Raw genomic sequence first — 13603 nt, forward strand, 5'->3', positions numbered from 1 at the left:
TCAAACACAGAGAAAACCGCGAATGAATGCAGCCGCCTGGAAGTTACACCTGATACTAAACGGTTACAAACGACCAAAACAAACCAGTCGCTCAATACAAAGAATGACATTATATTAGAAACAACCGGCTGGTTACCGAGCTAGCCCAAACCATTCTGTTATCACTTACCGCCTCTACTGAGATTTGTGGATGACCATAACCCATTTCAGACGTTTAATTTCTTACTAAATGACTTCTAGAGTAAATATGTGTTGTGGAATTACTACAGAAAAAAAAATAACGCTCTTGTAAACTGGCGGAACGGACCGACAACCGAACAATGCGCGCGCATAGCGTCTCGTGCCGCGCATAGTCAACGCTCATTTGACACGAGGTGGAGTGAGTGACGTACGGAAAAGGGGCGGGGAAAAGCAGGACGCACTTCCAGTTTTAACCCCAAGTGGGCAGAATACAACCATAATAATGTCTGAGGACAGCCTTCAAATGGACAGATATTTCACATATTCTGGTATATAGAGTAGTTCCCGAAACGACTGGCTAAAATAGGAACTAAAATATGTCTCCCTTTTACTAGTTATCGCATTTTAAATTCTGGTTACCCCCAAAAGTGAAAAAAAGAAGAGAAAATCGCATTTAGACATTTAGATTCATTTCCAACATTAGTATATATATATATATATATATATATATATATATATATATATATATATATATATAGATAGATAGATAGATAGATAGATAGACAGATAGATAGATATAGATAGATATAGATATAGGTATAGATCCATCCATTTTCTGTACTACTTATCCTTCACAGGGTGGCAGGGAGCCTGGAGCCTATCCCAGGGAACTCTGGGCATGAGGCAGGGGGACACGCTGCCCATTGCAGGGCACAGTCGAACAGACACCCAGTTGACCCAGTCACACACTATGGACAATTTGGAAATGCCAATCAGCCTACAACACACGTTTTTGGACTGGGGGAGGAAACCAGAGTACCCAGAGGAAACCCCCAAAGCGAATTAAGAGCTTCAGCTAATGTGCACATCAGTAATCTGAATTAAGAAAAAGTGTCTCTGTGACTTTGATTGTGGCATGGATGCTGGTGCCAGATGGACTGCTTTGAGTATTTCAGACCCCCATCCCCCTCCCCAATTTGATGTTTGATGGGAACATTAACTGAAGCTCTTGACCTGTATCTCTATGATTTCATGCATTGTGCTGCTGCCACATTGACTGTTTGGATAACTGCATAAATGAGCAGGTGTACGGGTGTCCCTATAAAAGTGACCCCTGAGTGTATATTCTGTAAATGTAGACCAACAGAAGTAGTTAGCTGTGTCTGATAAAGTGTGCCTATATGATATGTGTTCACTGTCTACACACTATACCAACCGACTGAATGATTAAGTCTTCTTGTGTGACTCCCCTGTGGAGATCATTCCACTGGTTCCTCTGTCAGTCAGAACAATGCAGAGTCTCTATTCCCTCGTCAAAGGTCTAAAGACCTCTTCAGACAATATCATGTATAAGTTACTAACTAGAATGCTACTGAGTCTCCATGTGCTTTGTATGTTGGACCTCCAGTTATTTGCACTTTTTGAAACTCACATTTGATATGAGCATCTGCCACATGAACAGTTCATTATATGAACTGTAAATGTAAGTGTAAAGAGAAAACAGAGACATAAACACATTTTGAGCAGTCTTCTTGGACATGAACAGAAATGGTAATAAATTATGCATCCTTAATTTGAATCATTTTACTGCTTTCACGACCAGGTTCTTTTGTTCTAAACCAATTATTACAGCCATATATGCTGTTGTTGTGAACAACTAATTGTGACTATATACCAGTTTTCCTGTTGTAAAAAGGAGCTACACACATTAATCTATATTAGCAATAGAAACATGTGCTTCCTGACACGTGTGGCACGTAACTGTTATATAATCCCAGATAATACAAACTAAGAATAAAGCCCTGTTAGTGCTGAGCTTAGTGGAAACCCTTGAAGTATTCATAGTACTTTCATAGTCTGCCAGATATACCTGACTATCATGCAAAGACTAAAGGGGGCACAGAGCTAACAATTAAGATGATACTCAGGTTATGTAATGTGTATCCAGTAATTTACATGTTAATTGTAGGCTTTCGCAAGTTTCTTGCGAATAATCTATCCGGCAATATTTCAGTAAATGTTATCACATGTTCTCACCAACTATATTGTTTACAGTAAAAATGTTTACATCAGGCCTTCAGCTTTAAATATGTTTCATTATCTAACAAAAATATTCTTTGGGAAACAAGTGGTCTGATTTGAATTATCACAGCACTGATGTATACAAGATGCACAGACAATATAGCATAATTGTGATCATTTTTCATTGTGATCAAAGCATTTAGCAAATTTCAGTTGCAACTATAAAGCAGTTATATGTCTGTTATATCTGCACTCATACAAACACATGTACACCTTCCTAGATAAGCTTATCGTGTTGGTAAGACATGTCAATCACTATTTCTATGGGATTACACTCTTATGCAAAGTGATTACCATATAGACCAGAGAGGCCGTGTTGCTGCAAGAATTCATGGGTGCGCATGAAAACTATCGAAAAGGTAAGGGCTAGTGTGCAATAACTGTTCTAATATTTAGCACAGAAATGGAGGGACTTACTTCATTTATTTGCACACTACTGTCTTTAGTGTGAACATACTATATGCTTTAAACACACGTAATAACATTTAAAAGATAAAATAATAAAAAGAAATCAAAGAAATAGCCTTTCTTCCTCTCTCTCAGATGTTCCCTTGGTCTGCTATGTTCTCACTGGAGCCAAAGGTGCCTGGCCAGCGCACTCCGGAGGAGCTGGTCACAAACACCCTGATGTTGGAACTGGGTGCCATGGTGAAGCGTACTGAACGTATCTGTTTGGAGAGGGCCAGCGAGGTGCGTCGCAGTAGCAAATCCTCATCCTCACCAGACTACAGCTGGCTGGCTGGGCCTCGACCCCATGTACCCTACGAGCTCACGCCTAGAGACGTGGTGGACTTGCAGGAGCTCTGTTCACGGATCCCACCTGCACAGTGTGGTCCTGTCATTGTCAGGTAGGAACGATCATGAACCTGACATAATTTGGTAGGCTCTAAGTTACTAGACAACTGTACTTGAGAATATCACTGTACTGTAGCCCTGCCATTAGGGGGGAGCAACCAAGGAAGCTGTCCTGGGCCCAGGCCAGATGGAGAGCCCAGGAGGGTTTAATAAACCATTAATATGCAGAATAAACTGTCTGAAGTGTCTCTTTATCAAACTATCAAAAATATAGACTTATGCATACTTCGCAACTCATCAGATGAGATTATACGGTATTTCCAACATTTTGCCAAATGCTTTGGTCAGCTGTTTTTGCGGTAAGCATTTCCACATTTACGGAAAGTTTTGTGGCTAATTACACTAGACAGACATTTTCTCATACATAGGGATCTCTGGCTGAAAAAAAAAAGAAAATAACAAGGGAAAAAAAAGACTGGTTAACTCAAAGGAGTGTAAAGCAAAGTTCTTGAAACAATATAGAATATTGTATTATAATAAGTTAAACAGGGTGTCCTAAAAGTCTCCATACATAGGGAACTATGTTTGTCAGCACCACGTTGGTTGTGCCTTCATCAGTAAATGTTTGTGGACGTCCAGTTCTCGGTTAGTCTGCAACACTTCCAGGCTTTTTGCCTTTGTTAATAAGTTTGGCAACAGTGTCGTATGTGATGAGCTCACAGTGTTTCTGTTAAAGTCCATCGCAACCTTGCGACAGCTTCCCGATCCAGCCATGAGAATGATTTCAATACGTTTTTTTTGTCAAAGGCAAACATTTTCCTAAAAAATTGTTATGTATAGGGACTTCTGGGACACCATGTAGACTGATTGTGTTACACCCGTTTACAATTCAGAGGTTGTGTGTGTGTGTGTGTGTGTGTGTGTGTGTGTGTGTGTGTTTCCTTCTGGGCTCTTTTTACATGTTTTTTATATCCATGAGGTTGTGCTATTATGAAATAAAATTTAGTAATGTAAATATGGTTTGGGCTCTATACTTCTGCATTACAACTAATAATACTATTTTTGTTATATTATGCTATCCACTATTATGCTATTATTTTATCCACTGTTATTGTCTCATTCTTGGATGATCCTCAGATTTCGTAATCTAGTGTCTGAGATTGAGCCCGAAGTGCACGAGGTCCCTCAGCTGTTCCGCTCGGTGCTGAGGGCCTGTCTGGATGAGGAGCAAGCTGATGAAGAGCTGCAGGTGCGCGCAGCCCATTGGGAGAAGCGGCGCAGTAAGAGCCTTTCATTTGTCACCTTCCGATCCAAGTTCCGTGCGCTTAGCCGTGGCGTGGGCAGTTTCGGCGGTTCTCGTAGCAACCTGCAGGAGGAAAACACATGGTCTGAGGAAGAAGAGGATGAAGCGGTGGAGCAGGCGATATCAGGGGCGCCACGGCCGAGAAGAGGGAGGAGCCACAGCATGCCAGAAATAATCCCTACAAATGGCTCTGCTTAGAGCTGCAGAGTGAGGAGCAAGGGAATAGGGAACAGGGCAGTGTGGAGAGGAGAAGGGAAGGATGGACATCTAAGAGAGTAGCAAAGTGTGTACGAGAGCTTGTGCTTACATTGTTATTCACACTACTATCTACTTATACCAAAGATCAAAAGTATGAACAGTTGAAACCTAGTGACTTTTTGCATATTTTTTTTTGAAGATTTGTTTATAATTACTGTACATAATTTCCAAAGTTTCACATGAATAAAACTGCTTCTACCACAGCACTGTTGAATCCTCAAATCTGATTGGTCAGAAGGTGTTGATTAATTTTCTACAACAGCAACTCTGAACATAGTGCCTGCTTCCAGGCTAATCACATGTTTATATGAACATGCTTATTCTAACACCTTATCATTCTACATGGTAGTAGCTCATTCACAGGGACTTGTATGGCAGACGCACCACATAATCTAACGTGTAATAATAAATGAATGCTGTTATTGGAAAACTTCAGGCTGTCACACTACTCCGTTTGTTTTTCCATCACTTATACTGTCCTAAGTGTTTATGTATAGTTTGTGTCAAGTTTATGTCCTGAATGCACAGCAAAGTTTATAATGTTAAACTACATAGGTGAACTGATGAATTTCCCTACAAAGAAAAATAATCCAGGTTTGTAAATGTGTTTTTAATATGCAGTTCCTTTCCAGAAATCAGTTACTATGTTCAGTTCTTACTTAGCCAAGTCATTCAGCTCAAAAAAAAAAAAAAAAAAAAAAAAAAAAAAAAAAAAAAATCATGAAACATACATGATTTAAAAAAAAATAATAATAATTGCTCATTAAATAATATGCTGTACACTGGTGTATACAGATTGAATTGTCTAATGAAAGCACTGAATGAGAAACTGAAGGTTGAAATACTTCACATATGCTCATGTTAATATCTATTGATGCCTTAATCTTTTAATATTTACTGCTGAGTTTGTTCCTCATAATATAAACGTGGGTATCTTACAAACTCTGCATTCATAGTGACCGAGGACCCTAATGTAGCTTGATCCAAAGCTTTACAATTTCACATTACTGTTTTAAAAGTCATGCTTTTGTTTTGGTTCACTTTAAGGTTAACTCACAACTCGTCAACACTAAAAACAGTCTTCATTTACACTATGCAAAAGCATAAAATCATGAGACAAGAGTACCTAGCTTGTTATAAGCTTTGGGAAACACAAGTTTGGAAAATAAGGAACTCTTTCAACAATTTACAGTAAAAAGCCATTACAAGGCCATTATTAGTTTTATCAAAGGACTAATTCTCCTTTATACAAACAGGAGACAGACTGACAACCATGTAAGTTAGAATATTTAGCATAAGGAGACCTGTACAAGTGATCATATTAATTTAGGCGAGTCTTTTACATCATTCATGTTATCACTGATTGCTGACAACACGGTCAGAAAAATAATTGAACGAAACCAGTTTGCAGAATCAAACCATTCACAAAATTAACCTTCTCCTGAAAATAAGTATGGTAAGTGAAGGCTCAGTTTTTATAATGTATATGTCTCAAGGTAACAAAGAGAAAATCTAAGAATGAAATCTGACACCACTCCCTGAATAGGGCAAGATGTTTTAAAACTGCCGTCATCATCACCTATCCAGAGAGCAAGACTAACCACACAAGTTTCTATAATTTAACTAACATCTTTCATTCTCAGTAAAAGCATACAACGCATAAGTGGTACAATTTGTCCGCTCTCATGGCAAAGCTATTGTTGTCCAGTCTACTTCATTTATTTTTTTGCACATCGCCCAATAAGAGTCCATGGCTGCTTCACGCCGTCCACTTCTTAATCCCATCGTTCCTCATGGTCCTTTCCTCTTAGGCAAGGAAGACCACAAATATGATGAAGAACACCACCAGTACGAGGAATATCTTAATCATGAGCCAGCGGTTGGAGGAGACCGACTGAAAGTATTTGAGGATCTCGCTGTGGGCCATGTCCACATTCAGCGACGTGTCCTCCACGTTGGAATCAATCCTACAGACCAACAAAGAGAAATTAGAATCCAGCGGTGTTCAATACAGATATCAAACATGAAAATCCAGTTTAACCACACTTAATGCTATATACTCTCTGTTTGCCATAAGAATATGCCAGTGCCTTTATACAGTCTCATACAGTACATCATGCATATAACACACACACACACACACACCGATAAATAATTCTGGCTAATGAATAGTAAAAACAAAATAATATTCTAACCCATTTTACAGAATGTATTAATATGAAGAATTCAGCTGACTGACTCAATAGATCCAGTGATTTTTATTATCATTCAATTATCTACTGATTATTACCATCCCCTTAATGCTACTTAACAACTTATACCTACTTCAGAAGTGGACAAATCAGCCCTGGCACCTGTGTCGTTTAAACATATTGATTTGTTTTCTTAGTTTTCTGTTCATAGTTCCATAATTTAACAACCAGAAAAAGAAAAATAGCCATTCCTTATGGACTTATTCTTTTTTCAAAACAAACTTTCATTTGGTATGTAGCCATGTTTAAACAATGTTGCAACTTAAATATGTTCCTGAAGCCTGCTGCACTAAACAAATTGGCTGAACAATGATGAAATGGTTATAAAATGGTCTTAAGTAGATGGATTATTTAGCAGGTGTGAATGGCAGTTGATCTTTTCAGAATCGTGAACACACAGGTATGTGGAAGCAGGTATAAAAGCGAGCAAAATAAAAGGTTGAACAACACCAGCGCATCGTATAACTCTCTGGCTAGCACAACATGCATAGGGATGGATAAAGCTAGCCAGATGCAGATAATACGTGCAACGGGAGGACAACAAACCACAGCTCGCAGGCAAATTGCTGGCCAAAAATAATCACATACTCGTTTGGTTCCCTTAGTTTGTATTAGTGCACTTAATTAGCTAACTAGCTCGCCATTTCATTAGCTAATACTTTTCAGCCTACATATGTTGAATGCATAAGGACATTAATTTTTACTTAACTGATGGAATAGCTGATAAATTTATATACTGTCCTTAAATATTCTTGTACTTAACACTACACAACGCTACTCAAGCATTCTCCTCCTCACCTCTGTATGGTCTCCTCCTGTTCTTTGACCATATGTGCCAGCTGTTGGAAGATGGAGCCCAGCTCCACAATGGTGCTCTCGATGTTCTGCATGGTGTCTGCTCGACTCTGGATGTATGAGTCCTACACATGACGTCAATCACCAAAAAAAACAAAACAAAAGAAATGAGTCACAGAAACCGATTTAAAATCACGTTGTTATATTGAAGCCACATTTAAAGGCTATATGAACATATATGGAGGCCAGAGCAAGGAATGACAATCAATATGAGCTTCAATAAGCTCAATCATCTAAAATAACAAACAGACACGTGTCATTTTGAAACACGTAATAAGCAGTATTTCAAACGTGAATCATACCTGTTCGTCAATAAGTTGCAGCTGGAGGGGATTGGCTCTTGAATCCATGTCAATGGCCACATCACTGCCAAGGCTTCTGGATTCATTCTGCATCAATACTGAGCTACCTGAAAAGAAAAGTGCAGAACAGCCCTATAAATTAAGATGGAGTTCTTTCTTTTATTTACACAAAAACTCGATCAAAGTCCTTTCTGGATCAAGATGCAGAAAATGTCTGATAATGTTATTTCCGTTCTGAGGACTTGAAATTGCAGTGGCTTGTTAACTTACTGAAGTTGTCAGCGTGCAGAGGTGAGGTGGAAACCGGCGCCCGGGAGAGGTGTTCTTTTCTGCTGCGCTGCTGCTTCAGATTCTACACGGAGAGAAACAAAAATACACTGTAAGGAAAAAAATGCTATGCTCCATGCATATGAGATACATGAACGACTAAATAAATTTTACCTCGGTTCTCAATTCCAACACGGACTTGAAATTGTTAGACATCGATGCCAGCTTTGACTGCAAACATCAAAACAGAGGACAGTTTACTTCAGTGCAAGGCAGGATGCTTCTGTTGCGTTTTTACGTGTTACGGCAGGATAAGCAGGCAAGCCAATGTGAACGAAACTTGAGAGAGATGATCATCTCTAAAGGATTTCTTGGAGATGACCAGATAAGACTTGTTACCTGGAGGGAGACAACAATTGTGTTGGAATGTGTCTGAATGTGACGTCCATTTTGTCCGCTTCGGGAGCGCACCAGGTCTTGCAGCTGCGCTATCTGTTTATTTAAGCTGTTGATGTCCTGAAACAAAGACAGACACGCCCCAAAATCAATATATAGACAGACTTATAGTTTTAAAACCAAAGACTTATAATCTGTTTGTTTTTGGTTTTTTTAATTAATAAACGCAAACTTTGCTTCCGTATAGGCATTGAGAAATCCACACTGTTTCCTGGTATGTTAATAAAATGAGAAAATTCCACGTCAGTGTGCTCTTGCAAACAGGCTTATACATTTAAGTTAGTCGGTCTTGTGATGTGACTTAGTGCACACAACTTTCAGACACCAACTTTGTTACCTTGTTAATGCTATATAAATAGAATTAATTGTAAATAACTGACTTGCCCCAAAAAACAATCAAACAAACAAACAAACAAAAAAAAACACAGCAGCAATGCTATGTACAGTCAGGTAATAAATATTTGTGCAAAGTTATTGTTCTTTCAGCTGTCTATCACAGTACTGTACACTGTAGTTATATGACCACACCTAATGCTTTTGCTATCTCTCTGATGGGTTTTGTTTTGATTTTTCAGCCTAATGAAAGAAAGCTTGTTTCACTGGCAGGGACACCTCTCTGGATTTCCTGTTGCGAACTAACAGCAACAGTTTCCAAATACAAGCGCCACACTTGTAAGTGTAATAATGAGGAAATAACACACAGAGTTAGTTCCGGTCCACTAATTTGATTGGTTGAGCAGCGTTCCGAGAGTGTCTACATTTCCTGTAACCACGCTGGGACGCTTCACTGTGTGTATCACTCCAGATGTCTGTCACTGCCAAGTAAAATCCAACTTCCTAGTTTGAAACCGTTTCTACAGTAGTGGTCCGACCTCGGCGGACACGGCAAATGATACTTTTCATGAATATAACTTTTGAATTAAAATATGAAAGCTCGTCAGATGAAGGAAGAAAGGAAGAAAGGACACCAATTTTGCAGGAAGCACCTTTAAAAGGAAAGTACACATCAACATGAGCCAGCTAGTGCTGTAAAATGACTGGCTTTTTCGGCATCTAATTCCTCTAAGGGAGCAAAAATAAACAGAACATTTGGCCATGCTATGTACAAAATGTCACTCACTTCATGCTCACTTCTTGTTTACAGATCTGTTGTATAAAATTAATATTGCACTCGCAATCATGAGGTTATACTAAATATCAGCATGGCTATGATTACCTACAGTGAACCCACTGTCATGCCGATATCGAGTATAATTGTGTGATATTTCTTAATTAGTGAAAGTCTGTACTTTGAGCTCACAAGTCATTACTTAATTTCAACTCCTAGGTACTGTGTTAAATAGCTAAAACAACAACTTTGTCAATATCCAAATATTTATAGACCTGAATGCAAAACTTTATGAATGACCTCTGACCTGCTTTATAATGTAGGTCAACTCTTCAATCGCCACACACTTGTCGTCAAACAGACATTTCCTTTTGGCCACTGAAAAACAAGAGTAGTGTTACTAACGAATGCAAAGCCTACTGACACTCGTCGCAGGACATACAACACAATACAGCCCATTTTAATCAGCCAAGTACTTACAAATTGTGAGCTTCTCCAGTTTAGAAAACGTGTTACTCAAGTCTTTTCCAATTCTCCTGAGAGGCACGAAAGGGGGGAATGAAATGAAGAGAAAACTGTAAGCGCTATATAAAATGTGATTGTCTAAAAATACATTTCATTGTATAGTTACAAATCTTACTTTGCCATGAGTGTGAAGTCACTCCGCTGTTTAAGAGCATTATGGTTGGGTTTTGCCAGCGTACCATTCTGTAACACAAAGAGAAACAGTAAAGTGACAGGATGTATTAAAATATATAACACACTGTACAGTGTAATGATCACAAGCAGCTTTCTTGTGAACTGAAGAATGCTAAACTGGGTAATATTAAGGATCGTCAACATAATACACCACAAAACGTCTGCTCAGATATATCCTAGGAATAAAAAGAAAGAAAAAAAAAATTTCAATGCTTGAAATGCTACAAAACATTACATGACCTTCATTACTACACAAGGAAAGCTAAACAGCAAAAACTACCTGAAGGCTTTAAACACGTTCTCTACAGAACGTGACAAGCGATCGTATCTCTCCTGCCTTAGAGGACTGGGAGGCCGCACACGTTTTTCTGCAGTCGCGTGACTATTATATCTCTGTCAATTTCCCTCCAAACCAAAAAGGGAATTGCTACAATGACTTATCTGATCATAACTATAAAAAATAAAACTTTTCCAATTGACACGTGGTCCATCACCATTTGACATTAAATTTTTTTTAATTTTACCCCCAAACACTGCAACTACTGTTTACACAACAAGCAGGGTTTCCGTGAATGTACAAAGCACATCATATGAGGCACACGCTGTTCAATTTCTGATTGGATGTCCGTCGCCAAGCGTCTAGCCGTAACATTCTAACAGCATTCTATCAGCACTGTATGCGTCTGGCTCAGGAATGCGAGGTTAAACCCCGGGTAAAAAGCGGTCCTAACCCTGCTTCTAAATTACAAGTGTGAAACGTTCCTCTACGTGGGGTGAAAAGTGGGGTCTAGAACGATAAGCACAGCGTGAAAAGCAGTCAGCTGCCATTGACTGATTTAATTTGAGGTGCTTGTATCTCTTAACATCTTTGGATGGGAAAATGTTCTCGTCACATTCCGTTCACGCAGCAGGTAGCATTGGTGCCTCACAGCCCCTGGGTTCCAGGTTTGATCAACAGCACAAGGGGAACCTACACAATATTAGGCAGGTGGTTTTAATGTCATGTCTGATCCGTGTACATTTGCTGGTGCACTATACCACAGCATCCCCTGTCAGCTCAATACGGCAATGCAGCTACATTCACGCTCGAGTTCTATTTCTTTTTCTTTATACATTCACCACAGGTAAGATATTGAAATTAAAGTGGAAAAAAGTCCAGGGACTCAGAGCATGTGAGTACTGGAACATACGACACCATGTCACGTAACTGAAGAGTAACTCCTGCTCACACTTCCACCATAAAACTCCTTGCTGCATTTTAGCTTTTCTTCATTCCTTATATAATTTATACTCTATACATTAATTTACACCTCTCTAAAATGCAAAACTCCTCCTCCCTCACACAAGGAACTGTGGGCAATATTAACTGAAAAGGTGTCCATGGATCCACACTTAATACAATTTGGGACACACTGACTCTAATCTCAGGTATTATCTAGGAAGGATAGCAGGTGAAATGAGACGCAGCATTGGCTTCCGTGAATTACGACGTCCGTGAAGAGTTTTAGACAGGAGAGTATTCCTCTACCTGTATCTGTCTGCCCTGCAGAGACTTGCAGGCTGACTGGAACTCCAGGGTGCGATCCCTGCACGTCATGATGCTGGAAACCACAGTGAGGTGTACTGGTAAGTTCAAAGTAAACCCACTTCCAGTGGTCTCCTGTGACTTATGGAGATAGGTGTAAAACCACTAAACAGGCAGAGGGTCAGTATGAACTTGGTGGAGCTGAGCGCTCATGAACGATCCCGCGCTTCATCTGTGGGAGGGAGAAAAAAAAACACCACAATGGTCATGGTTAACGAGCATGTGATTAACATAGTTCTCAGTCAAACCTATTTGTTAGGGTCGTCTTCAGCTGTGAACTTCGCACTAAATCAATCGAGTGTGTCACGTGATGAGCAAATGACGTAGCGGTTCGAAAATCAATGGAGAAATGCTGAATCGCCTGGAAGCTTCGAGCTAAGTCGGATAAAATGTATAATTAGGATAACTAACACGATGTAGGTGATAGTTTGACAGTTAAATGTCGGAATTAGTTGAACTCGCTCTTTGATACTAGTCTATTTATACAACTAATAATAAACATACACGGTGAAAAGCTACTAGCACAAACATTTTTAGTGGACGAAGAAGCTGTTTAAAACACCGCGGGGGTAGTCCAAATTACTCCCTACTGCCCACAGAGTGCACTACACAGAGGGTACGAGGCGTCAATACTTTATCCCTTATGTAGTTCACATATATAGGGAGTACAGTCCGGTTTGAGACATGCAGTGGAAAGTGAAATAACGCTAGCTTTGTAGCTCGGTTAGCTCGACAGCTGGTTAGCGCTGTTTGCTAGGGGAGAGACTCGACAAAACGTTCCAGTTGTGAGGAATGTATTGAAATGAGAGCTACAATTATCGTATAAAAACACCATTACCGACACGTCGAAGACGAAGCGTATGAATTTACTTACTGTTCATTACTGTAACAATCCGTCGCTTTTCAGAGTCGCCGACACTTTCAGGGATTGCCGTTTCCGTGCTTACAGCTTCCGGTGCGTGACGTTGTTGCCACGTCCACCAGCAGGCATGCGCTGTGGAGTCTCATGGAGCCTGACTAATGACGTCGGTGATACTGAATGAATAATGTATGGGTGTGTCTGTTTCTCCTTTCTGTTTCCAGCTTTGTTCGGAACAGAAGCTGTTTGACGTCAAAGGTTCAGCAGCATGCCCAGTTTCCGCATCGAATCCCACCTGAGACAGAGAAATAATTTTTTTAAACAATGTTATTTAAATACAGCTTGTGAGGGAAATTACTCATTTTTAATTTGTAATAATTTTGTTCTTGTTCCCTTCATATTCATCTGAGGATAACGCCTAAGAAGGCCATGTCATGTCACTGAGATCAGTACCGAATGTTTATCTGCTTACAGATACACAAACATGTTCTTCTGTTCAAGGTTCGTCTGCACATCTTCTAAGACCCCTAAAACAAAGCCTGTTTGAACTGCCTCAAACTGCTTCTTATCAGTACACAGAAGTGTGTCATGCTCTGCGTTTC

General features: G+C 39.6%; 3 protein-coding genes across 4 annotated transcripts in view; 1 reads left to right on the forward strand and 2 right to left on the reverse strand.

Moving 5' to 3' along the window:
- The window catches only part of si:dkeyp-115e12.6 (centromere protein F), a 31707-nt gene extending 31347 nt beyond the window's left edge, over window positions 1–360 (reverse strand). For both annotated transcript variants that reach the window (XM_047157189.2, XM_017473553.3), the window contains exon 1: window positions 170–360. The gene's annotated coding sequence lies outside the window, so the exon portion shown is untranslated. The remainder of the gene's footprint in view (window positions 1–169) is intronic.
- Window positions 361–2772: 2412 nt separating this feature from the next.
- zgc:162144 (RD3 domain-containing protein) lies at window positions 2773–5949 on the forward strand. The gene is made up of 2 exons (XM_017474251.3): window positions 2773–3110; window positions 4195–5949. Exons 1-2 carry the CDS (start codon window positions 2806–2808, stop codon window positions 4556–4558), a joined length of 669 nt encoding a protein of 222 aa, XP_017329740.2. The 5' UTR covers window positions 2773–2805; the 3' UTR covers window positions 4559–5949.
- On the reverse strand, window positions 5804–13166 carry stx5a (syntaxin 5A). The gene is made up of 11 exons (XM_017474253.3): window positions 13017–13166; window positions 12086–12314; window positions 10499–10566; window positions 10339–10394; window positions 10166–10236; window positions 8694–8810; window positions 8469–8525; window positions 8298–8379; window positions 8028–8134; window positions 7669–7790; window positions 5804–6585 (listed from the first exon to the last, which is right to left on the reverse strand). The coding sequence occupies exons 2-11, from the start codon at window positions 12152–12154 to the stop codon at window positions 6426–6428; spliced, it is 909 nt and encodes a 302-aa protein (XP_017329742.1). The 5' UTR covers window positions 12155–12314; window positions 13017–13166; the 3' UTR covers window positions 5804–6425.
- Between the last annotated feature and the right edge of the window lie 437 nt (window positions 13167–13603).

This window comes from Ictalurus punctatus, chromosome 8 (assembly GCF_001660625.3).
Source record: "Ictalurus punctatus breed USDA103 chromosome 8, Coco_2.0, whole genome shotgun sequence".
Lineage (NCBI taxonomy): Eukaryota > Metazoa > Chordata > Actinopteri > Siluriformes > Ictaluridae > Ictalurus > Ictalurus punctatus.

Excerpts from the sequence above, each read along its gene's own strand:
- zgc:162144 (XM_017474251.3), top strand. The coding sequence starts at position 2,806 with ATGTTCCCTTGGTCTGCTATGTTCTCACTGGAGCCAAAGGTGCCTGGC. Across the intron at positions 3,111-4,194 it reads TGTGGTCCTGTCATTGTCAG|ATTTCGTAATCTAGTGTCTG; the intron begins GTAGGAACGATC and ends GATGATCCTCAG.
- stx5a (XM_017474253.3), bottom strand. The coding sequence starts at position 12,154 with ATGACGTGCAGGGATCGCACCCTGGAGTTCCAGTCAGCCTGCAAGTCT. Across the intron at positions 8,135-8,297 it reads TCTGCACGCTGACAACTTCA|GTAGCTCAGTATTGATGCAG; the intron begins GTAAGTTAACAA and ends TTTTCTTTTCAG. Across the intron at positions 6,586-7,668 it reads CAGGAGGAGACCATACAGAG|GATTGATTCCAACGTGGAGG; the intron begins GTGAGGAGGAGA and ends GTTGGTCTGTAG.